General features: G+C 43.8%; 2 protein-coding genes across 3 annotated transcripts in view; both read left to right on the top strand.

Annotated features, from left to right (window-relative positions):
• MYO3A (myosin IIIA) overlaps positions 1 to 8,418 on the top strand; it is a 120,427-nt gene extending 112,009 nt beyond the window's left edge. The window contains exons 33-36 of the mRNA XM_069859509.1: positions 1,390 to 1,499; positions 4,038 to 4,078; positions 5,805 to 5,945; positions 7,748 to 8,418. Of these exons, the coding sequence (XP_069715610.1) occupies positions 1,390 to 1,499; positions 4,038 to 4,078; positions 5,805 to 5,945; positions 7,748 to 7,862 (407 nt within the window). The 3' untranslated portion in view covers positions 7,863 to 8,418. The remainder of the gene's footprint in view (positions 1 to 1,389; positions 1,500 to 4,037; positions 4,079 to 5,804; positions 5,946 to 7,747) is intronic.
• A 1,796-nt stretch (positions 8,419 to 10,214) lies between these two features.
• Positions 10,215 to 25,457, top strand: part of GAD2 (glutamate decarboxylase 2) — a 38,266-nt gene continuing 23,023 nt past the window's right edge. The window contains exons 1-7 of one of the 2 annotated variants that reach the window (XM_069859480.1): positions 10,215 to 10,371; positions 10,515 to 10,574; positions 10,664 to 10,813; positions 11,829 to 12,062; positions 16,869 to 16,959; positions 17,784 to 17,896; positions 21,821 to 21,936. In XM_069859480.1, the coding sequence (XP_069715581.1) occupies positions 10,296 to 10,371; positions 10,515 to 10,574; positions 10,664 to 10,813; positions 11,829 to 12,062; positions 16,869 to 16,959; positions 17,784 to 17,896; positions 21,821 to 21,936 (840 nt within the window). In that variant the 5' untranslated portion in view covers positions 10,215 to 10,295. Of the gene's footprint in view, positions 10,372 to 10,514; positions 10,575 to 10,663; positions 10,814 to 11,103; positions 11,166 to 11,828; positions 12,063 to 16,868; positions 16,960 to 17,783; positions 17,897 to 21,820; positions 21,937 to 25,457 lie in introns of those variants that run through there. The other variant, XM_069859481.1, reaches the window with a different exon arrangement.

The raw sequence follows: 25,457 nt of genomic DNA, 5'->3' as shown, positions 1-25,457 counted from the left end.
TCATGTTAAAGGGTTTCTGATGGTCATTAGAGAACAAAATACATTCTTCCTTCTAAGACTCAATCAAATGTATTTAGCACATTGGGCTTATGGAGTTAAACTCACTTCACATGAAAGATGACTAGATCAGCAGAACACATTTCAGTAATTCATTGGGAGTAGATCCTCATTCCACCCTCACACTGTATTCATTAATGAGTAAGGAGATGTTTTTTTTTTCATGGGCTGTGCTCTGGATACTTCTGTGATGGGACAAGGATAATTTAAAACCTCACTGGATAATGCAATATACCTGGACATACAGTTCACTGTGTCTAGACTTTATGCTGTGGCTTCATTCATTGTCCTCTCAGTGTCCCCCTATGACCCATCTCCATCATAGGTGTTCTGCTGCCCTGTAACACCCTGCTCCTTCATCATGATGGAATTGCCATAGCCCCCTATTAACTTTACCTGTAGCTGAAGGTGAATGTAAAGTGATCATGCTCACCATGCTGTACATTTGTGGTTCCTCAGCCCCTAGCGTCAGTTCTGTAGTCTCAGAACCTATGAGCCTGAGAACCCTTAGCAGCTCTGCATCTTAGCACTGTTAGAGTTGCATATAGATTTTTAAAAGCAAATATCCAATACATTTGTATGATTCCCTGTGCACCAGCCAATGTACCTGCAAGTCAGTGTCTAAGTTTGAAGACTGCCAGAGGATAGTTCCATTTAGTGTTAAAATTTTTATCTTGTTTCTGTTAGAATGAAAACTATTTGTTTGCATGTTTGCAGAAGCTTTTGTAGAAATAGATCAAGAGTGCACTAAACTAGATTACATTGAATGCAATGGACATGGTCACACTCTGTTGCCCAGTGGTATGTGATTTGGCTTGAAACACAACAGCCTCAGTGGGAGACCTTGGGGGAAATCTACACTGTGATAATGTGGAGGACTAACCTCTGAATCAGAGGTCTAATGCCAGTTCCCTCATTTGGCACCTTAATGATTGACTTAAGTCGGAAAAAATAACATCACTACCACCCAAGTCCGTGTTACAAGATGGTAACCTTCCATGGCTATCAGCCTTCAGAGTCTTTTTCTGAATGTAGAGCATCAGCCCTTTTCAGAAAGAGAAGCCTGTGCCAGGCAGACTGCTGGGCTGTTCCAGCCTGACGTTCAATACACGGCATGTGTCAGGACTCAAATGGATAAAACCATTCTCCTTTCCAGTCCAGTCATGGAAGTGTCCCAAACAGTTGCTTTCTTGAGTTACTGCAAGCAGTGAGAGTGGCTATGTGGATTTTTTTTTTTTTTTTTTGCTCCTTTTGGTGAAATTCTCTCCTCTTTTTGTTAAAACTTACTTTTCTGTGAAGAAATAAACATTGCTATCTTTTGCTTTTTTACAGTTGCAGCCAAAGTCGAAGACTCTCGGCCAATGCAGAGACCCCCAAGGAGGCCACGGAAGCCTAAGACATTAAATAATCCAGAAGACTCCAGCTACTATACTCTAATACATGTGAGTTTATCAAGCTTTTCTGGGCTAAGTCTGCAGGATAATTGCCACCTAAATTTTCTTTCTGATTGCTCGATTCCCTGTATTCCTTTCTCATAAAATATAAAAGCTGTGCCCTGCTGAAAGGAGGCAGGCCACAAACTTTCTATTTCAAACTAGATTTGAAATTATTAAGGTTCAGAGTTACCCTGATTGGGTCCCTAGGTCAGGCCAATTTTTAGTTTGGTACTTAAACACACCTACCTTCAGTACATTCATAAGCAGAATTTGCACTTTCGATACCTAAATTAAGTGCCAGGACTCTGTAGTTTCTTTGTCAGTCACAAGAGAGAAAAATGTTCATTTGGAGAGCTATTTTGAGTGTATAAATTAGTGCTTGATCTTGCAGAGAGAGCAAATATTAAAATAGACTGTATTAGTATGCACACTGTAACTTCCTTTACAAATGTGTCAGATTGTGATTATGAAGGAATTGGCAACTACCAACAGCTCAGGAGACTAATGGATTTGAGTGTCTCTATATATAAGCTTTGGTCCAAGTCAGATACCAAGGGCTGCTTTCCACTCTTGACTTCAGTGCCCTTAAATATAGGAAAACAGGCAAGAAAGTAAGCAGGCAGAAAGAGAAAAAATGTAAAAAAAGCTCAGAAAGCAGTTCCAACAAAAAAAGCAATTAAACTCATTTGCTCAAGGTGCCTGTATCTTAGGGACCTATTTTAACAGCCGGTGAGAGCCCAGCTAATAAACTAACCGTAGCAATTGCTTCTCCTTTCAGCAGAAGGTGTCACCAGGGCCTTAAGGGAGAGTTGTGTCTGGCATACCAAAAAAGACAAATAGGGCTATGTTTTATTATGGGGGCTTTGAAGTAGCATAGCTTTAGAACAGTGATATTCTGAAAATAAATTATATTCTTAAAAATAAATTGGCATGTAAGTATAAGATTTGTTTTGTGAAAGCAAGACTGGTGGGAATTGGTGAAGGACTGAAATGAAAAGCATGACACTGAATTCTGTATTAGGAAATTTCTGAAGTGAAGTGTAATTCTGAAGTAAACGCATATTTAGAAAGCCGAGATGAGACAGTCAGGAATATAGTATTTTCTGAAAGCTAATTTGTTACAGGACCAGCTTTGTATCAGAAAACAGCCATCGCATCAGTGCAAACAAAAACTGCAGTAATATTGGGAAATTTTAAAATAAATCTTTAGCAGCAGTTGTTCAAGGTATTAATCAATATTACCTTCAATTAATTGTATTTTTCAAAAGGCCATGAAAAAGAAGCCTTTCTTCCTAACATTGGTGAGGGAAAGGTTCGATATAAATATCTATACACCAAAGCTTAGAAAGGAGACCTGCTAATTCTTGCATTCTTAGACCTTGGGCAAGTCATTGAGCTCTAACTTGAGGGTAGCCAGCTTTTCCAGCTATCATGAATCTTCTACCTTATTAAAAATCTCTGTGACCTGCAGGTATTTGCAGATGATTATCAAGCTCATATCACCTGAAAGTGAAGGCACATGATTTAAGTGCATGTTTTTAAATACTTCCTCTGTCTTCTGCAAAACCAGATATTTTTCTCACAGTATGTTACACATATTATTTAGACACCTCCCATGCTCACTCATCTTCTTGCATATCAAATGAGCTAAAGTGGTACACAAATATAAATAATAGAATCATAAATAGCCCATCATTCATACAAGGTGCTGAAAGTTTATTCTGGAGTTTATTTCTTTAGATCAGCCTATCATTTTGAAATTGTCTTGTGCATTCACCTGCATAAAAAGTGTCTGTCCGTCAGGATTTCTGGTTCTCAATGACTGTGCAGTGGTACAGTTCACTAATTCTAATAATTCTTCACTTGTTTGCAAGAAACACAATGAAGACCAAAATTAAGACCATCTGCACTTAAAAATACTGCTTTAGATATATTAAGTGTAATGCTTTAGATGCTGCAACATAGCATTGCTTTGGCTGTAGGGACAGAAATCTGTTAGAGGTAAGAAATTATTCACATTCACTATAAATATCTCCCCTCTGCATTTCTGCATGTTTTGTATCCTAAAGGTGCTTTTGCCATCTGGTATACTGCTTTTTAAATGTCTGCTTTATTTTACTAAAACCTGTGGCAAGACTGTGTTGACAGTAATGGGAAGAGGATTATGCCTGCTCCCACTGTCATGCCTGTATTCATGGAAATTCTCATGGCATTACAAATATGCCTCAGTGACAGTGTTGTCAACTTCATTAAAACAACTATAGATTTCTGAAAGTTTTACATCTCCTTTTTTTGTCCGACTGTGATTGCTTTAGTTTTGGGTTTTTTTCACAGTAAGGCAACTGAAACTTGGAAGTAACAATGTTTCTCAGTTTCAAAAATTCCAAAATCATATTTTATGAGGGCAGTTGCTCAGCAAATTAGATTCTCTGTATTTTCTTTAATGAAAAATATACAACACTCTCCTACATAATGTACTGGTGGATTGTACCTTTGCATAAGCTTTCCTTTTATTATTTTTTAACTTATTTTGTATTTTCTTAGAAATCAATACAAGACGAAAAACGGAAACCAAGAAAAGAAAGGTAATTATTTTCATTATTTCACTATTGTCATTTTAGTGCTCTAGAAATAGTTCCTAGCTGTACTTCAACCAGGAGAATAAAGCATTAGAAAAGCATGGTAATTTGGAGATTCACATGGAGGACGTCATATACAAAGTTAAAATATGCAGTTTTCAATGACAAAAATCCATTATAGAATTCAGTCATTCAGCTTTACTACAGCATGGCCCTTTACCATGGCAACAGGAGCACAATAATAAGTTAAGATAAGGTCCACATCAAAGATAGTTCTGACACAGAAAATAATTGAAGGTGCTTAAAATTCCAGTTAAAGCCAATGAACAACTAGTTCTTTTTTGTTAGCAAAAATGCAAAGACTGCTAAAATTCTCTCCTAAAAAAATATGACTGTTTGGAAATAGATCATAAGAATTAAACCAAAAATTATTACTAATAGGTAAAGAAGAGCAGCTACTGAAATTTCAACCAGAAGTCTTTTCTTCGTGGTGTAACTAACCTATTTTGATGGATCTCTGCAGAAATAAAGGAAGCAATAGATAAATTGTGCCTTCCTGTATCTTAGATCCTTACGTGTGCTGTAGACCTGTTTCACAGCTCCTAATATACATCATAGCTTTATTTTATCTGTGTTTCTATATTTAAGCTTTTTTGCTGCACCCCAGTGACACTGGCACTACAGCATATGGGCTGGTAGCCTGGTCATAGATGCAGTACGGATGGGTGTTCAGCACTCTCCTTGGCTGAGGTTGCAGAATACAAACTGTACATCTAAAACATCTATCTTAGAGGAAGTTACATGACATTATATGCACAAAATATGTGCTTACAGCATCTAGCTTCATTCAGATGCAGTTTAAATTGCACTTGATTATGCCACTGCTTGAAGGATTCACTTAATGCCCATGTCCCTTGTGTCTGTTTTGATACAGCTCTTCTTCTGAAGTCATTTAGGTCTTGAAAAAAAATTCACACCTATTGTTGTATCCTGCTTATCCAGGAAAAAAATTTAAAAAAAAATCCCAATCTAGTGTTTTCTCTTATTTGGTCTCAGTTAGGTTTCACTCATCTTACATCTAGTTAACCAGTTCCATGGCTGCATCTTCTTTCATGCATGTACTGACTCTGTGTTAGCAGAACATAGCAACTGAAATCAATTAATTATTTCTGGTTTCTACCAATGTGAGATTTGAATTCTGAAAGGGCTTTTTTTTTCAGGTTGCTTTTAGGATATTCTTTTTTCATCAACCATTCCAAACTGGAATTTTGGGTTTGTTTTTTTCCTGTACGTATATTTTTCTGTACATTTTTTTTTCTGTACTCTGGATACCATTCATTTAACAAAATAACAGATTATTGCATTATTGACACCAGTATTTTGGACTAGTTGCTTTAGACTCTTTTCTTGTACTCGGGAGAAAAGAAAACACTCACTTTTCAGAAAATTATTCATCTTTTCCTCAAAGAGATATCTAAAATAGGTCAGATGTATTATACCATAAAAATATCTCTCCATTGAGTATAATGACAAACCCAAACAATTTCAGTCATATATGTCTATTTTATGAACATCTAAAAGCATTTCAAAATTCTCAATATCTGAACTGTACAGAAGTCACATTTCAGAGACTGACATCTTGTGCTTATATATATTTTTCCTTAGGTCCTCAGCTCATGAACACCACTTAATAATGATATTTTGTAAACTAATTGTACTTATTTATTGACAGTCTGAGCAAAGTGCTAGATCTAGATATCTACTACCAAGAAATTTCATCTACTGATTCCACCACAAAGGACAGCAGTTCTACCACCAGAAAGAAGAGACACCCAGCTGAGCGCAGGACTTCAATTTTAAGAGCTACTGAGCGGTAATTCATACAAAATAATAATATGAAAAGAATGTTGCATATCCTTGTTGAGATATTTAAAAGATTCACAAAAGAGAGATATGCTTTCAATTTAGACATAAATCTGATTTGTTATTCATGAAATCTTGCCAAATTAACTTGTACCAAATTAACGTATAGCTGAGAATTTCCCATCTTTATGCAGCAGGGACAAATGTTAGTATGACGGGTGTTCAGCCTGCCTGCTAGTTTTTGGCTTCCCAAGTGCCAGATGAGATGGACAGACATCTGCTGTAAATCTCTGATCTGAAATCAAATTACACTAAAGCAGAACCTAAAATTGTATTTCTGACTCAGTTTGCCTTTAAGTAGGGTGGATGTGCACAGAATTTTCATCCTGCTTTCTGCAGATGAGACACCAGCTTGACTACCCACTTTTCCTGCTGTCCTGTGTCACCATGTGTGTTTATAGCCTGTGGTGGACTCCACCATGGTGGACAGCCAGGAGAAAAGTCCTGAAGGGGGTTCCTACATAGACTTCACAGAGGGTGACCTCTGCTGGGCTAAGGAAGCTGATACTCTCACTCTTGCCAACGAACCCACACACATAGCAGGTGTAAATATTTACTTAAGTGTCTTTGTGCATTTGTATCTTCTTGTGTTTTCATCCATGTAAGAAAACTTGGAAAATAGATAGGTCAAAGGCTTAGTGGAAACACTAGGTCTAGGATGATCACTGAATTTCAAAATGTATCCATTCTAATAGAGAAAACATTTTGTGATCCTTATGGGGTTTTTTTTTTTGGGGGGGGCGGAATTTTCAGGTAAGATCTAAAATAGTTTTAGAAAGGTGTTGTGAAGGCATGAAATTGAAAATTATCATTTCAGGGAATTACCATATAGTTTACATCCCTTGGAAAATGTTGCATCTCTAGGGTAATTAATTACACCAAATCTGTCACCCTGAGGTCTGGTTTAGATGAATGAGAATTTTGCCACTGAGCTTACTAAAAGGCATTTCTTACCTTTTTTTGGTGTGCTGCTGTGGTTGCATCCTAGTTAGCCACAGTGAAAAAATATCCATCTAACTTATAAATTTATGTTATTACCTCTGAGGGCAGATGAATGCAATTAATAAACATTTTTGCACTTCATCATGGGGTCACCTGGATCTAAAGACTACACAGTCATTTAAATCTACTGAATGAAGCACTAAGTACTTTTTACATGGCAGTTTACCTTCAGCACAGGTGTTGGACCAGTGGTGGGGTACACCCTGAGTGCAGAAAAATGTTTGTAATTGTTTGAGAGTAATATACTATTTAAATAGTTTTATATTTTGAGTTTTATTTGTAATCTTGCTCCAGGTAACACCTGGTGCCAGGTGTCAAAGGTCACTTCTAAAATATATCTTGCCGTCTGAAAAAAATAAAATGAGATGGACATTTAGAGTGAGCTCCACAGGCTGGTTAAAAACAGAGCAAACAAATTTAGGCCAACTGAAAATCTGGTTCAATAACCATCAGGCAAATGCTACTGCAAAGCACTCCTATGTTCTCTGCATTTATATGTCCTCTTATTATGTCCTCTTTGTAGAAGAACATGTTGTTCTTCTGTGTTCATCTGCTTTTAGTATATAATGTGTTTGTTCCGAGGTGCCTGCTTTATGTGGCACAGGAAGAGGCCTAGCAAAGTCAGTTGATTTTTTTTCTTTCTCCTTTTATTTCTTCCCTCAAGGGTGTAGGTTAAGCAGTCGATTAAGAGTGTTTGCCAAAGCAAATGTTTTTGCTTTAATTTCTAAAACACTTCTGCTTAATCCCTAGGTCGAGGCTTGCAGAAAGCCCCCTGGAAGAGAGTAAAACCGAAGATAATCCCTATGACTACAGACGACTGCTGCGGAAGACCTCACAGCGACGGCGCCTTATCCAGCAGTTCTAGCTGCTGCTGCTGCTGTTCCTGCTGCCATTTGGCTTTTATTAGCATAATCTTTTTTTATCATTTTATACCATGTGCTTCCTTTTTGGTTTTTTTTTAAATCTCCAATGTTTCAAGTTTACGACGTGTGTGTTCATGTGAATATGAATTACTGTGGTTTATAGCCCAACACCGTTCAAAGGGACACTGTCAGTCACATATCATGTACTTTTAAAAAACTAATATAAAAATCAGGGGTTTTTTGAATACCACTGCTACATCTTAAAATTATTAGACATTAAGGAGCTTAAATCTAGTTCACTTTCCTCAATGCATAGTTCTTGCTATTTTGCATTTTATCAGTCTCATCCAATTAAAATAGATCATTTAGTTTATAGTTCCCTAGTTAAGCTTTCAAATTCCCACAGGCGCCTTCAGAAAACCTTAGTTATTATTTTTAATTAATTGTTCTGCAGGAAAAAAAAATACCAGAACACCATTGGGGAATTTCTGCTTATTTTGGGTTTACAATGCCTAAGTTCTGGGATGAACTGTTTGTGGCAAGTGTCTCTCTAACTAACAGTTAAACAAACGTGAATGATTAATTAGATAGCCTGCTATGGCAATGTATTTCATGACTGACTTTACTGTAAAGCTAGTAGCCAGTTTTAAAGGTCAATACTGTGTGTATAGTCTTTGTGTTGGAGATGTCTGTTTATGGCAAGTGTATCCAGCCCCCTCCTCTGCCTCTGAGCTTTGTGACTAAGTGATGAATTTTTAAATTGTGTTTGCTTGGTTCTCCTTTGCATTAGATTTTTAAGAATCTTAATTTCTGGGGTGCCAAGAAAGGAATAGAAATAGGCTCTCTGGCTGATGGGTGACTAAAGGTAATCATCATTCTTAATCAGTTCCACTAGAAATTAAGTGGAAATAAAAGCAATAGCTACCACGTTCAAATTTTCCTCCGATTCCTTGTTGAAAAGACCTTATTTCACAGAAACCCCACAGATAATTGCTGCGCTTCCTTTCAGGATTCGTAATTGCGTGTTCCCAGCTGCAAAGCAAGAGGAAGGCAGATTTCCTGATGCCAGTATGAAGGCCTGATCCTGCTCCCTCCCCTAGATACCACGATTGGTGGCAGCAATGAGCCACAGGACCTGGGTTTCTGTCTGTTTCCCCCCTCTCCCGCACACTTGCCCTTTCCCCAGAGACAGGGAACCATCGCTCCCTGATCTGTAACTAGTTACGAGGCTGCGCGCCAGTTTAAAATTTGCTGCGATGCAAAATTTGCGATGAACTGTGTAAATTTTGAAATCTGTTTTGAAGTTGCTTTCTCGCATGTTATGAAAATGGCAAAGCAAATAAAGACCCCGCAAGGCAGCGATGCGGTTGCCCGTGTGTGAACCGAGAGCGCTGGGGAGGGAAGCGCCGGGGCTGGAGGCGGCGGGGTGGGCAGCGCCCGCAGCCTCTCGCTGTGCGGAGCCCGAGGTATCGCCGGCGTTTCTTTAAAAGCCGATGCGATCGGGAAACGGGTAGAGATGTGTTATTTCGGAGGTGCCTGGGCTGGTTTCCTTTTCCTCGCCACCACGGCAGCGTTGAAAACCATCGGGATGTTACTCTGAGATGTCGGGGTGGGGGACGGCGGTGTCGGTGACCGGGGAACCCACTGGGTGGAAAGGGAGGGTTTGGTTGCCTTCTAAAGCCACGACGGGAAGGGAAAAGGAGAGGTGGTTTTCTTCCTCTACTCCCAGTTTCGCCTCCGGGACCCGCAGCCTCCCGCGGGGCTGGGACCGCGGCTCCCCGTCCCGGGGCTGCCAGGGGGGCTGCCGGGGCGGGGAGGGCCGGGACCCCCCTGCCCAGCCCGGGGCCGGCGAGGAGGAGCGGGCGCCGCCCCCGCTCCGGCCCCCGCGCCGAATCCGTAGAGGCCCGGTCCGACGGGGCCCCCGCTGGCGGCCGCGGGGCGGCGGGGGCTCGGGACGGCTGGTCCCTTCCCAGGCGCGGGGCCGCCTCGGGGCTGGGGGCGACAGGCGGGGGGGTTCTCGGTGCTGTGTGTCCCGCCGGGCTGGGGACGCTTCCCCCAAGCCCCCGCCCAGACCCAGGGGCCGGTGTCCCGGCGCTCCCCGCGGGGCTGCGAGAGAGCTCGGCTGCCGTCCGCGGGGCGGAGGAGGCGCGGGGCTCCTCTCCCGCCTTTCCCCCCCGCGGCACCCGCTCCGTCTCGCGTCTTCCCTGACACCCACCGCCCCTTCTGCGCGGGGTGCGGGATCCCCGCCCCGCCCCGGCCGGGCTCGTCTGCCGCGCCCCCGGGGGCGCCCACGGGAGCGGCTCCCACCCACGCGTGCCCCGGGCGCCCCCGCCCCCTCGCCGCCTGGCGCAGACGCGCACTTGCAGAGTCCCGCACTCCCGCACACTCGCTCCGGTCGCCCGGGCTGCAGGTCTTCGCTCCGCGCCCGCCCCGCCATGGCCAGCCCCGGCTCCGGCTTCTGGCCCTTCGGGGCCGAGGAGGGCTCGGCGGCCGCCGAGAGCCCCGGCACAGGTAGGGAAGCGGCGCCGAGCCCCCTGGGCGGCGGGACCGACGGCGGCTCCGGCCGGGCGGGGGCTTCCCGGGGAGCGGCGCCGGCGGTCGGACGAGGCGCTTGCCCGTCCCCACGGACCCTCCGCTCCGTTTTGTCTTCGCAGCCAGAGCCTGGTGCCAGGTCGCCCAGAAGTTCACGGGAGGGATCGGAAACAAACTGTGCGGTAAGGGCAGGGGCGGCCGCTGCCCCGGGGCGGGGGGGCGGCGGGACGGGTTCGGGGCCGCGATGCTGAGGCCGGTGTGTCCCTTCAAGCCCTGCTCTACGGAGACGCCGAGAAGCCCGTGGACCCCGGCGCCAGGGCGGCCCCGGGGGCGGCGGAGCCGCGGTCGGCCTGCACCTGCGACAAGAAGCCTTGCGGATGCCAGAAAGCGGAGGTGAACTACGCCTTCCTGCACTCAACAGGTAACGCGCTCCCGGGCCGCGCCGCGTCCCTAAAACCAGAGAAAAAACACCCGGGGGGTCGGTCGGGAACGGGTGCGGGGGCTCCGCGGGGCCCCGCGCCCCCAGCCCGGCCCCCCCGCCCTCTTCCCAGCCCCGACGGGTAAAACCCCAAACCCCAAACGAAAACAAGACCGCGGCGGTGGAAAAAGCGATAAAATGCCGGCGTGCTGAAGCCTGCAGGTTGCTTTTTCTAAGAAATACTGACGGCAGCCACCTTCTCGTCGAAGCCCCTGCGATGTAATGTTCGATGCGATGAAGGCTGGAGGGGAGGAGGGAGAAAGACCGCTCGCTTACTGGTTTCTTTTAATTCAAGGTATTTACGCGCCTCATCTTTTCTGACCTTGGAGGCAGCCGCTCGGCTGCTAAACAGGAACGCGCTGCCCAGAAACGCCCCCGGCGGAGCGGGGCGAGCGGCGCTGAGCCCCCCGCTCCCCGTCTGAACGCTCCCGGCTCACCCCGGAGTAGGGGGTTCCTGCAGCTCGGCTCTGCCCGAGCCGTCGCGCTCCGGTTTAAACAAAAGACGTCGGTGTGTGCGCTCAGAGACCGCGCAGCGCCGCGCGGAAAAAGGCATAAAATCATCAACAAGTTACTTGCATTTTATAGTCACAATGGAGGTATCTAATTCCAAGGCAAATGGGAGGTTTAGGGTGATTCTTGTAGCATTTAGTTCCTCATCTTTCATGAGATTCGTTTACCATTTTTTCTTGTTTCCCTGCTCTCCTTTATTGTCTTAACCATTGATCTGAAATACACCGTGGGCAAAATTTGCTGGTTTAGATGGGAAATAAAAGCGTCACTGTAGCACACAACATTCCATAAAATACAGTCTTACCATTTTGTGTATTAAATGAAAACAAAATCTATGCTTACTGATCACAATGAAAAGATTTTCTGAACGTAGATGGGAGAAGGCCTTGTCCAAAATCTGCGTATAAGGTCATAAAACGAAGTTAACTTTTCATTTCTCCATTCCTAGATCTTCTGCCGGCATGCAACGGGGAAATAACAACCATGTCTTTCCTACAAGACGTTGTGGACATTTTACTTCAGTATGTGGTGAAAAGTTTTGATAGATCTACAAAAGTTATTGATTTCCATTACCCAAATGAGTTGCTCCAGGAATATAACTGGGAACTGGCAGAGCAGCCACAGACCTTGGAAGAAATTTTATTGAACTGCAGAACGACTCTGAAGTATGCAATTAAAACAGGTAATAGTAATGCTCATTTTCTACCGTGTATGGGCTCATCCATTGATTAAAGGTGTCATTTCGTTTTATCTTGAAACGTTAAAGCTTGAAGCAGTGGCTGTGCTTTGTCAGTTCCAAGCAATTTCTAGCCGAGACGTGAACCGTTTTTCTAAATGATAAAATACTCCGGCAGCCGCGTCTCCGCTGGCAGAGCAGCATCGCACGCCCTTTCCCATGTAAAAGTGGCGCTTCTCTGCGGCGGCGTTGCCGAGCGTGCCGCTAAAAAGCCTTCTCATCACCTTCGCGACTTTCACCTCTCCCTTCCCCGCTCGGGGCGCGGGGGGCAGCCTGGGGGGCGGCTCCGCAGAGGGGCAGAGGGGACCAGCCCGTTTAACACCCAAAATCGTAATAAACGCCCTGTACGTTGGACTCTGAGCTGCTATTTGCCGTGCCTCCTCCCTCGCTTGCAGGACGTAAAACAGCAGAATTTGGCAGAACTGCCCATGGGAGTATTGTGTTGTTTTTTTCCGACTTCAGGCTCAAGCAGTGAAAACAAAGCCCGAGTTGTTTTAATAGCCTTTTGTCGTTGCTGTTTGTCGCAAGCAGGGGCAGGGATGAGGTGATAGGGACAAGGTGACAGGGACGACCCCGTTGTTCAGCGCCCCCCCCCCCCCGGGAGCTTGTTGGGGGGGGGGCGGGGGTTGCACCTTAAATCGACGGCAGAGCCGACAAAAACTGGAGCTGCAGTTAGGCTGGGCTTGAGAAATAATGTGGAGTGCGGGGAGCTATTAGTGGAAATCTAAATTACTGAGAAATTACTGAGAAATTGCTTAAAAATAAATGCGTAGCAATTACTGAAGAAGACAAAGGCTCGTGGCTAGAGGTGGAAACAAAACGGGGTTTGTCTCCTTTTGGGAACAGAACGGACTGATCTCGGTAAAGATTGTGGGGGAGCTGCATAGTCCTCGTTTAGAGGTGGAAATGGCCGGCTGGATGGTTTTAGTGCACGAGTCGGGTGCTGTCAAAACGTCTGTAAAATATTGGAATAGATAGTCAGATAAACAATGTCTACAGGAGCAAAGTCCATCAGCCCAGTGATTCATGGATGTGTCTGGGAAGGGCATAGGGAACAGATTTTCACAGAATGCTGTGAAACACAGGGTCTGCGAATCTAGGAAATCAAAAAATAGGGCTTCTTAATTGTTGATGTTTTTTTCCTTATAGCTTGTTTCACATAATAGACCTATTTCATTTTGTGCATCCAAAAAAGACCTTTTAAAACAATTCTGCCATTTGTCTTCATCTCCATAAATATGTCAAGCTTTCCCTTCTTGGCATTTCTTACTTGTTTCCATGAAAATCGTGTTTTAATGATACAAGGACTGATGCTGGGGGGTTGTGTGAGATGTGGTGGCGTGGTGTGGTTCACCCACAGGGCTGGGGGTTTACAGAGACGCCTTGCTTGGCTGCCTCTGCTCCTCAGCATCCCAGGAGGCCTCCCCAGCCTGAAGGGCTCACGAAACGGGTGGGATTTACACCAGGAGCCCTTTGGTATGTATTTCAGAGAAAAAAGTTTGAATTACCCCCAGAGAAAGGATGTTGGGGTGAGGTTTCTGGTGGGGGGAGTCTGCCTCTGCTCCTGCTTCAGGAGCCCTTCAGACATGGACCTTCCATGGCTGGGGGAGCGGGGGGGGCTGGGCTGAGTTTGGCTGCAGGGGCCGAAGAGGCAGATTGGAAAATAAATTGTATTGCTTAGATTAGCCTCACAGCTGGATCCCCGAGTCCCAGCACCGATTCCGGATTGGGATTCGAGGAGCTGAATGTCTGATTTTATGGCTGAGGGGTGGGTGTGGGATGCTCCCAGCTGCTGTCCATGTGCTGCAGCTCTCTGGGGTGCTGGGCAGAGACACATACTGCTTTCTGCCCTCTTACCAGCCCCAAGCATCCACCACAGTGAGAATTTCATCTCTGGGAATATCAAAGGCAGCATTTGCAAATGTAAGGAAAGCTAGATGTGAAATTCTCACAGGGAAAATTGAAATGTGAGAAGTGAGGTGGGGGAAAAAAAATATGGCTTGCAAACCCCAGGAAGGGTGCGAGGAGGTGGCACTGGTCCAGCCTCGCTCTTGGCAGGCCCCAGTGACGATAGCAGGCCATACATGCACTGAGGCTGTGAGAAAGGCTAGACATAGTGCTGACTGTACCTTCACCTGTGTTGTCCAGCTTTGCCCAGCCCTTGTCTTCGCTTCCCTGTCGAGGCTGCAAAGGCTGCATGTTTATGCTAGGGCATATCTGTGTCTGAAACCAAGTGCAAGCAGAAGTGTGTTCATGAGGAGGTGTGGGGTGGAGGCATGTCCTCAGCAGGGAAAGCCTGTCCCCGACTGTCCTAGTGTCTCAGCCCTGGCTCTTGCCCATCATCTCCTGATTGACTCTGGAATGTGCATAAATATGTTGTATATTGCTAAACCAACCAGAAAGCAGAAATCTATTTTCCTATTTCCCCTTTCTTTGCACCCTGTCAGTCTCCTCTCCAGTCACCTCTTTTTTCGGTGACAACCATGACAAAGGATGTGTGTTTCAGGCAGACGCTCCCTGGGTAGTGATTTTTGAGCATCTCTTGCAAACTCTTAAGTGGCTGGTGGAGCCTGTGTTTTAAAGCAAAACCACAGTTTTCTATGGTCATCTAGGTGAGGGAGAGCTCACTTACATAGATAAACCCTTGCAGCTGAGGCTGAGGTGAGACTGGGGCTTTACATTTGTCACCATCGCAGTCGTGTGTTGAAGCCACGTTGCAGTAGGGAAGGGCACTGAGTAGAAGAGGCCATGTTACAGGTGCTCTGGTGCCCTGCCAGCAGCTGTGCCAGCAGCAGCAGCCCCTGCTTTCCCTGTATTAAGATCCCTGTAGAAGCACAACATTGTTTTCTCACCTCGCTTCTCGGCTCTACAGCTGCCATGACCCCTGCATGCAGCCAGCCCCGTCCTACAGTGGTTCCCGAAGCAAGAGGCTGCAGTGAGGTTTCCTTGAAGAAACAAGCAGTGACAACAGGGCTGTTGCCTGAGGCTGGGTACGGGGCTGACGGAGAACCGTCGAGACACTGCAGCTGCAAATACGTATTCTGCTATTCCCCAGCTTTTCAGCTTGGAATTTATCTGGTCTCTTTAAGCCTTCCTGTGGCCCAGATTTACCAGATGCTTTCAGCTCCTAATTTTCTGTTGCTTTCTGGCTGAATTTGGGAGCCCACTCAGAGCCTGGCTGTGGGATTGAACCCAGACTATAAATACTGAAATCTCTCCATAAAACCTATTGTCAGGGGAGGTGCAGGCAGAACTTCTTGCACGGGATCCCCATGGCTTCGGCAGTGGTGGTAGGATGCATGCTCCAGGCCCACCTACCCTGCTTTGGAGTGTGTGGAGCTGGGGCCGGATCCTGTTGATCCTGCTGGATCTCAGCAGTGGCTCCAGTGCCAGAGGGGCTTTGCCACCTGCCTTGGGCAGTGTGCAGACCAGGGGAAAGTGGTGGTTCCTAGCTCATGAGGAGGTCGCAACATGTGATCAGGCTGGATGGCCGTGGCAAGGCGCTCACCTCAGGTTAAGGGTGCAGGGAGCTGGATTTTGCATGTGTGTGTCCCCCAGCCCCTTATCCCCTGCTTTGGGGGACACACACACGCGCACACTCCGTGGTCTGCCTGCACAGCCTGATTACTCTGCCTTTGTGTGTGCAAGATGGGAGCTAGGGAGCAGTTCCCTGTGCTGTTCTGCCAGCAGTGTGTCCCTGCCTGATAAGAGACCTCTGGAGACAGAAGATAAGCTTTCTCTTGGTGCTGGGTCTGCATTTCTTCCATCATCTTGCTCTATCCTTTGTTTCCTATGATGGCAATAACAGTACGTCATCTGTGGGTCAGGACAGGTGTTTTCCAAGCAGAGACTGCTGTCCTTTGAGTCGACAGCATTTAAGTAATTGTAAACCATCTGTAATTTGTATCGGTAATTATGCCACTTAACAGGGGCTCGCGGGGAACAGGGAGCAACTAGTAAAAACTGAGTTTTGATGGTTCCTGGTTTTAATGGCTCTAGGCACGTTTTTAAGAAAAATCTCTAACGGGATTTTAGAGAAAATCAGGAGCCAATTGGTTTAACCAGGTAAATGGACTCTCAGCTCACTGAGTATATTCTTATGCATAGTTCTGCTGGGGCAGCAGTCCTGGTTTTCATGGGATTTGTTTAAAAATCACGATTGTGACCCATCAGGCTATTTGTAATGGCACTCTGACAGGGAAGAAATGACAAGGACCGCCGCCTTCCCTGCCATCTTCATACAATCATCAGCCTTTGAGTCATGTGCAGAGCAGTCACCAAAATGTTCCATTTTCTCATTTCACCCTGTCTATTATAATCATTAGCCATTCATCACTGATGTTCTGTGTACCGGCGAGCTCTTCAGATGGTGTCTTGTGTGTGCCTTTCAAACCTAGCCAGGCAAAAACACATCCAGTAACAACATGTGACACCCTAACGGGAGCAAACAGCTATTTTTGTAAAGTAGTGATGTGCTGATTTTCAAGGCGTAATAATAGAGAGAATAATAGGGAATGTTGGAATTCATTATTCTGTGTTCAGTGTAATTACTCAGATTTTACTGAATTTGGAATGAGACAGAAGAGAAATCTTGTCTTTTCCAGGACATATATTTATTGCCGTTTGCTTTGTTTCATACCTTGAAAGCACTTCCTTCTCTATAGGAATAGGGAGGTAAATATACAGTTCAGCACCGAATAGCTTCATTCAGAATCATCAGCCTTTTGATAATGTGTTTTCCATCTTATGCAGGGCACCCTAGATATTTTAATCAACTTTCAACTGGATTGGACATGGTTGGATTGGCAGCAGACTGGCTGACATCAGCAGCAAATACTAATATGTAAGTAGCAGGTTTTTTCCTGTAACAATATTTAATAGGATTTTACAGTTATACTCTAAGATATTAGCTGCTGTAGCTGAATGAAAGAAAGAGTACTTCTGTATTAAGGTTCTTGGAAAAAAGCATTGTCTGCTTTTTAAATGGTTGCTACAGCTATTTACACAGAGACTTTCAACATTGTCCTGTAGACTGTTTTATAAAATTTCATTATACTAATCTAATGTTGGTTTTGCTACCCCTCCAAAAAATGTACAGAAAAAATATTTTAGCATTTTGCATGCATAAATGTGTAAAATGAAAGGTGTGCTAAGTGAACAGTTACATTCATTTAGAGGGGTTATGTACAATCCATACTCAGAGCAGTTAGAGCCATTGCTTTCCATAAGAGGTGCAGAATTTGAAGTGTGGGGTTTTTTTACTTTGGGACTAGGAAGCATTTTTGTGCACTTGCTTAGCTTGTCCAGTTTCTTCTCATCTAGAATGAGACAACTAACGTGTTCATAGACGTGCACACAGGTTTTTGCAAGACAAAGGTCTGGCTCTGTCCAGGAGCTCTTGAATACAGGGCAAAGCCTTGTGCCTAGAAAAAGTGGGCAAGATTTATTTCACTAAAATTGGTGGGAATAGTATCAAGTGCTCTCAGTATTTCTCTTTCTAGACATTTGACATCAAATCAGAGGGAAGATTATCGGAAGTTTTGTAGAACAGAACTCTACCCAGTGCAAGACAGAGAGTATATTGTGGTATAACGTAATGTAATATTGGAAAAAGATGTGTTAGTGTTGTAGATGAAAGCATTAAATATGGACATTACTACGTTTCAGGTTCACCTATGAAATTGCTCCAGTGTTTGTACTTTTGGAATATGTCACACTAAGGAAAATGAGAGAGATGGTTGGCTGGCCAGGGGGCTGTGGCGATGGCATATTTTCACCTGGTACATGATATTTCAAGCTTTCTTTATTTTTCAGACTACACTGTATGACATCCCCTGTAGTTAAAGAGTAAACATAATTAAATATGCATGTTCAAGAGGATGCTTGCTAATAACCACCAGTGGCCTCTTTGAGATAAAGTATTGCAAATTTATGAATTTTGGGGATATAATTATGAGGGTCTGTTTGTGTAAATTGCACTGCGTTATGAGCAGCTGTAATGGCACATGGGAAACGTAATCAGAAGAGACTGAGCCTTGTAGTTTTGCTTTGCTCTCACTTTTTATGGATTACATTAAATAGAAAGCCTATTGTATTAATAATGGAGGGAAGAAATGCAGCAATGCTCTCCATCACTGCAGGGAAAATTGGAGCAAAAGGGGAAAGATGTAGCATGGGTTTAAGTAATTTCAGGGGAGCCTGTATGATCCTGCCAACATGACGATATGCAGTTAGCTTTCCTTGTGCGAGCTGGCCTGTTGAGCTCAGGGAGGGTACTTGGGTGGCTGGTTAATCTGAGTGCTTAAAGGCTCAGAAACCTGCTCCCTTCAGGGCAAGTCAATAATGCAAAAAATGAGTGTGATTAACTGTAGAGAAATCATTGACTCTGACAAACACCACGTTGTTAAGACTTCTTTTTTTTTTTTTAATCATTCCACTTAGTTTTTTGGTTTATGTTCTGTGTCACCTTCTATCTTACTCTGGAATTTCATTGCTAGAAACTTTGGCATATCTATCTCTCCAGATTGCAAAAAGATCAAGAATTTACTTTGAACATAGCATTTTGGCCTGTCAAAAGAGAATAGACTGATAGCTGGTGGGAGGAAGCCCTTCTGGAAAGAAAGTTCATTGACCTAGTGGGGAGGGAAAGAGTTTTTGGACCATTGAACGAAGGAAAACCCTCAGTGATAACAGCCTAGGATGTTGAGCTCTCGGAGGGCATGAATGGCAAAGTTCATGCTGTGCAGTGATGGAAACAAGACTCATCTTCTCACATCTGAAAGCACATGGGGGAAGTGGTGCTGGAGTCTTGTCCTGGGCCTTCCCACAGAGGTGGAGAAAAAGATGAGAAGAACTTACGTGACTTCTTGTTGAGTTCTTATTTAAAAGCACTGAGAGCAAAAGCTCAGACAACTTTTACTTCAGTGCTTAGAGATCATGACCTCTGTCACACGTAGCAGCTTCTAAATGTATCTCACGAGCCCAGGACCGAAGCGGAAGATTTGCAAACTGGACAGTGACTGGTTGCTATCCAGTCCCTGGCCTGACTCAGTACGACTTGGTCATCAATTCCTCACCTTGAAGGCTTGAGCTGCAATAGCCCAGGGCCTGAGAGGGACGAGAAGAGCAATAGCAATGCTGCTCCGCCAGATCTGGTGAGCAGAGTCTGGACGTGGGCAGCAGGTAGGGTGAAAGGTTCAGTGCATGCACCAGATCTGCCTGAGAGTGGCAAACTGTGGTTGAGGTAGTATGAGCCAGGAAAGATGAATGCCTCAGGAGGAATTGCCCTCCCTCCCATGTCAGTGAGAGTTCGCTGCCTGACCAGGGTGTTGCTAGTGTGTCAGATGCTGGAGCTCACTCCATCTAGCTGAAACCTGCATGAGGCGGGGCTCTTTGATACACGTTACCTGTGCTGGCCATTTTCAGTTCTGCCTCCTCTCATCCTTTCTGTCTTTGCAATTTCTGGTTTGTGCAGACTGCATCTTTCTAATTCAGTCTCTTAAGGCAGCCATACACATTATGAGGGTTCTGCTCTTTTAAGCAGTAATCAAAATAGTCTCTGTGCTGTCTTCTCATTTCAAACCATCCTGGTTTCAGCTGAAGACCTTACTGTTGTGAAAAAAAAAAATCTTGCTCTCTGCATTCACTGAAATGAAATATACAGGATCGATATATGCAAAGCGTAGAGGCCTGATTAGGTTATCCAAATTTCATAGGTGTGTGTTGTTACATGCAGTTAACTGTGGATATAAACACAGCTGCAAAATTAAAGGTAGAATGCAGACTTATTAATAAGATTAGGGTTAAGCATCTACGTAATAAATACTAATAAGAAAGCTTGATATTGAAGAAACTTAACGTTTCGGTCTTGATTCTTTGACACTGAGCCAATGGCTTTGTACAAGATAAGCTAAATTTCTTTAACTTGACCATCTTAGTTCAGTCACCAAAATCAGCAGCAGCAGCCATTACATGACATCTACATTTTTTAGGAACAGGTACCCAAGCATTTCCTCTTAATCTCTACATTTCTTGTTTTTTCATTTATGAAAAGAGGTGTAAAAATATGTTCATACCTCTTAAGATAGTTGAAAGAGGAAGAAAAAGCCTCATATGCACTGAGCCCCTTGTCAGTAATGCCATCCCTCTGCGTTAGTTTCCCTTGGATTCACAGGAGAACCAGTGAGGTCAGAGAAAGCCCAGAGCAGGAGCAGTTTCCCTGGAAGAGCAAAGCTAGGACACTGAGTATAAATGAAGGGCACAGTTTCTGCGTGCTGTGGAACAGTATATGCATCTCCCATAGGATAAATAAAAGTCTTACAAAAATCAAAACTATATTAAATTTACCAGCACAGATGCCGTGCTGGTGTAACATGATGTAATGTTGCTGCATTCAGCAGAGATACCTTGATCTCCTTAAAGGGTAGGTTTTATTTTGTCTGACTTGGGCTGTCGAAGCACTGGGTATCTACCCTGGACTAGTCACAGCAGCTCCCATATATTCAAGGGAGAGGGGTAGATGTGCTTGCAGGGTAGATCATCCCACCAACCACAAGCAGCTGCCATAGGATAAGCTGAACCATCTTCTGGAAGTATCTGTCTTGTGCTCTTCAGGTGGATTAAAGGTGGATTAGCTGAACTCCACCTCAGCTGCACTCTGATCTGTTTGTTTTAAAGCCTAAAACCATTATTAATATAGACCGTTGCTTCATATAAATACATGTGCATAAAAAATCAACTTACACTCAATCTGTATATATATAGAGAGAGTATATATACAGGATAAAAGTGATGGATTTTTTGTATACGTGTCTCTGTGTGTTTATGTGCATACATATGTAAAAGTACTCAGACTGCCTCAGGTTCTGCATTATATTCCCATAGTGCTCATGCAGCATTAATGTATAACCAAATGTTCAACTGTAGATGCAGAGGCTCATTTGGTAAAAATCTCAGCAGAGAAAAACAAAGTGCTTGTTTTTAATTTATGCATTGATAATTGAAATATTGGAATTGCACATTGCAGAACTGTTGTTTTATACTCATCTTGAAGTGGATAAAATACCCATCTTGAAATGGGTATTTGAAGTCAATGAATGCCAGTGGTTTTAAGGGTAGTGTTAAGGACATCTGACCTTTTCCCCTTGCTCCCATTAGAGGACAAATAAAAAGAAAAATATTTGTTAGTATGATCATTTTCCTTTCTCTTCCCTCCCCTCACTGCAGTTATTCAGGAGGTTGTTGGGACATGCTATGTGGGTTTCCTCAGAGCTGGAGTATGAAACGTCACCCTAATTTGGGAGGGGAGAGCACAGTTTAGATTGCACTTGGAAGCCACTTAGGAAGTTGCCTTGTGGTGGCTTTGGCTTGGCAGGTGAAACAGAGAGGGGATTATGTGTTGATGGTGAATGGAAAGATAATATGGGGGACTAAAGGAGAAAATGCAACAAAAATGAGGATGAAAGGCAACCCCTATCTGTTTTTCAGCAGTACTTTTGGCATAAATTATTAGTTAGGTGTAGTAGATTCTGTTATTACACAACCCAGTCATGAGGAGCATCAGGGAAAAGAGTTTGCCCTTAGTCAGAAACATTAACAGGAGAGTTAGAAAAACTGTAAGAAAAAATGTAGCAAGACTTGTCATTTGTTCTGCAATAATATTACAATGCATAGAAAAAGTAACAGTATATTACTGTGGACTCCAGGTGGTGCCATATCTAACATGTATGCTATGTTGATTGCACGTTTCAAGATGTTCCCAGAAGTTAAAGAAAAAGGAATGGCAGCTATTCCCAGACTGGTTGCCTTCACATCAGAACATGTATGTGTTTCTGGTTTTTCCTATCTGTTAACTTTTGCTTCTATGGTTGCATGACGAAAAAAAAAAGTGAATGGGAATTTGTAGCTAACTGTCTTCATTTGTGTTATTTCTTCACTGGGAATAAAAAAAAACTGGGACGAGACTGGCTTTTTGATACGTACAAAGACAAGCTGTGCTATGAAACAGCTTTTTATGTGGCTGAAAACAAGGGAGAGCAGAATCTACATGTCACTGCTATTTTTTTTCTCTCACTTGTGTGTGTATAAATGTTGATGTTAATGGCAAGGACTACATCAAATAGTGGGAGCTTAGCATCTGGCTTCTGCACTCTCTGCTAGGAGTGTCTTTTGTTTAGGTCACTCTGAGGGTACGGAAAATCTCTGTGAATCAAAATGGTTCTAGCTGAAATGACTTCTGCTGTTATTTAGTGATAACATAGGTGAAGACACCTCTGTGTGCGTACAGGAGAGCAGTGGTACAGGGGATAACTGGGCTTTGCTGTGGGTTTCTGTCTGTGAGTAAGTGCTTCAGCACACCAGCGTTCATCACAGGCCCTGGCAGGATCTGACAGTGCAAGACGGGAGGGGAGGGGGGCGTGGGAGAAGTCAGAGAGGTCCTCATGGGAGAGGTACAGTGTTTTGCTCTTTGAACAACTGTGCAGAAGTTACATTTCTGCCTGTAATGTGGGGGCTGTTTTGGGTTTATGGTCGTTTGAACCTCTTTGCACCTTATAGAGAGGAATGCATGTACAGGAAGAAGAGGAAAAGAAAGGGTTATAGTCAGGAGGGATTGTGAATTCTCTTCAGGTTTCATGGTCCCCTTCTAAATTTCTCTTCAGCTATTTGAGTTTGGTCAGAAATTACTCTTTCATGGCCAGGGCTCAGCAAGATGCCACCCATGTTAGGTGACAACGTCTTCCTGGCTACCTTTTTTGACTTGCCAGAGAACATTTTTGCATTCTGTGTAAGTGTGGAGAGCAAATTGTCCTAAAAACTGATAAGAATTGGCTTTGAGGAAATCCCTCCTAGGATGCCGTTTATGGCAACAGGATGAGATGTGATGCACGGCTGTGGTCTCTGCATTGCAAAGTAATTGGCACCAAACCACTCAGAGAAAAAGATAATCAACGAATGAGTAGCAACTCTCCAAAGTTGGCTGTACAGCTAGAAATGCATTATTCATGTGGAAGTTAGAGACCTAATACGTCTTGCAAATAAGGTTAAGCATGATTATTTAAAATAAAAAATCCTATTAATCATTAGAGAATTTCATTGTATTCATAGCAAAGGAATGTTAGAGAATGAACCAAATTGTATTATCGATCTCAAAACAGTGAAGTGAGCCTTAATAATTGTGTTTTCATGCCAGGGAAGAAGCGGTTCCCTTAGCAAAGGGAACATTCCAAAATCAAATATACTAGCAAAACCATAGAACAAAATCTGAAATTCATTACATATTTTTAAAATATCTTGAAACTGCAGTTTTGTCTTTTACTCAATCCAAGTTTTTTGAAAATTGTGTAATAGCACATCTTTTATGGTAGTTAAGGAATGATGCTACACTATGTGAAGGTAGGACCCATTAATGCTTAATTGCCCAGAGGATATGGGAGCAGGGTTATACCCTCAAAAAAGCAGAAGCTGTTGCAGGAATTGCAGAGGCCTAGAAGTAAAATGCCTTTTTAGATCGAAAACGTCATGCAGAACCTGAATATACACTAAGATACAAGAATGTCATCTGTCTCATTTGGTAGGTAGTGCTGATCTTATATTTACTTTTAGTGTCCCTAGTGATTCTAGTTTCTCTGTGCTACAGTTGGATGTTCTGGTAAGATAACAGCTGTGGAGAGTCCATTAATGAGATACTTTTATTTCCCCATACTCTGCACTCAGTGGCGTGATGGTAAATAAATCTTAAACTTGTTGTATGTGTTTATAACTTGGAGGTTTTTGTCTCAAAATTTTCAGTCAAAGATACCAATATCAGCAGTTCTCAGACAAGAGTTTCAGCATTACAGACCAGGCTATTTACATTTCTACTGACCTAGAGCTTCCATTACTTTAAATGAATACAGTTACTCCACAATTGCCACCAATTATTATTGTAATCAGAATCTGGACTCAGTCTGATGCCATGATACGTTTAGTTACCAGTAGGAGAGAAGGGAAAGGAGGAGTGAATCACAGCTCCTAAGTAATTCACTTCCTAATTGAGGAGTGCTTCATGTTCTTCAATTAGGAGCCTCACTCTCTGCACAATCAGTGAAGGGAGGCACCTCTGGAGGCAAACTCGGAGCATCCAAATTAGGAACCTGAACATTCCTTAATTTAGATGTTCCAAATCACTTTTGGGAAGGGTTCACCTACTTCTGTGCATTAAACTTAACACAGAGATCATCTTGACGTACACAACCTACATTAGATGCCTAAAATAGGTCATGTGTCTTCCAACCATGCATGTTCCCAGAAAGCAGATCTTCCCTGAGCTGTTCAGTAGTACTGTGACTTATCTCTCATTCTGCTTCCAATTGTTTATGTTTCACCATTGATGGTGAAGTACACTATAACTGCTCAGGTTTGTCTTGGCTCAGGTATAATTTCACTGAGATGCGTTTGCTCAGGACTTAATTCAATCCACTGTGTTCACTGGTGCATCATCAGTGGTTCCTTCATCCACACTGGTGCAGGAACAGAATGATGTCCTTCAGGGAAGCTGTTCTGGACTGCATATGATGCAGGAGACCTTGCCTCAGAGGGTAAAAGTGATGGATGCCAGTTATAAAAACTTATTTTAGTTTATTGTTTCAAACGCAGTGAAAAATCTAAAGTGAAGGCCTCCTCCGATGTCCCAGTGCATCAGGTTTAGGCTGCTGTGAGTCTTCAGCTGAGCACATCCCTTTTTCAGTGTGGAGAAAGTGGCTGAAAGACAAAGCTCCCTCCTCGGGGTGTTTTCATTGATCCATTTGTCTATAAGGCAAGTCCTACTGAATTTTAACCCAGTCCCTGTTGTAATTTTGACTTGGCCAGCACTCTCTTTCACAGCATCCAGCAGTCGCTGGGAATAGCACTGAGCAGGGATCACCTCTAGCGGGCGATAAGTACAGACATTGTACAGCTGAAGAGACTCGTAGATTTTACATGGACTTGGCGTTTAATTGGGGGCTATACAGACTTAATCCACAGTTCAGGGAATGAAAAAAAGCTGTGCATAGTTGGAAAAACATACAGATTTCTTCATTTCTGCTGTTCTCCAACCCAGCAAGACTGTACTCGTGTAGTCCAAATCAGCTTTCCTCATTTCCCACCCCCTCTAGCAGCCAGTGCAGGGACGAACGCCTTGTCAGATGCTCACTAGGGATATAGCAATGTAACTCCTGTTGTTAGTTTCAGAAGAGAAACTACAGAGTGAGAACTGGCAGTTCACACAGTTATAGAGCCAGCGGAGGACAGAGAGGGTGTCTCTGCCTGCGGCATCCCTGCATCTGCACTGCTCTTGGGGTGAAACAGCTCCTGCCTGAGGCT

This window comes from Phaenicophaeus curvirostris, chromosome 6, assembly GCF_032191515.1.
Source record: "Phaenicophaeus curvirostris isolate KB17595 chromosome 6, BPBGC_Pcur_1.0, whole genome shotgun sequence".
Classification (NCBI taxonomy): domain Eukaryota; kingdom Metazoa; phylum Chordata; class Aves; order Cuculiformes; family Cuculidae; genus Phaenicophaeus; species Phaenicophaeus curvirostris.
The sequence above is the reverse complement of the archived record's forward strand: the minus strand, read 5'-3'. Positions and strand labels throughout refer to the sequence as shown.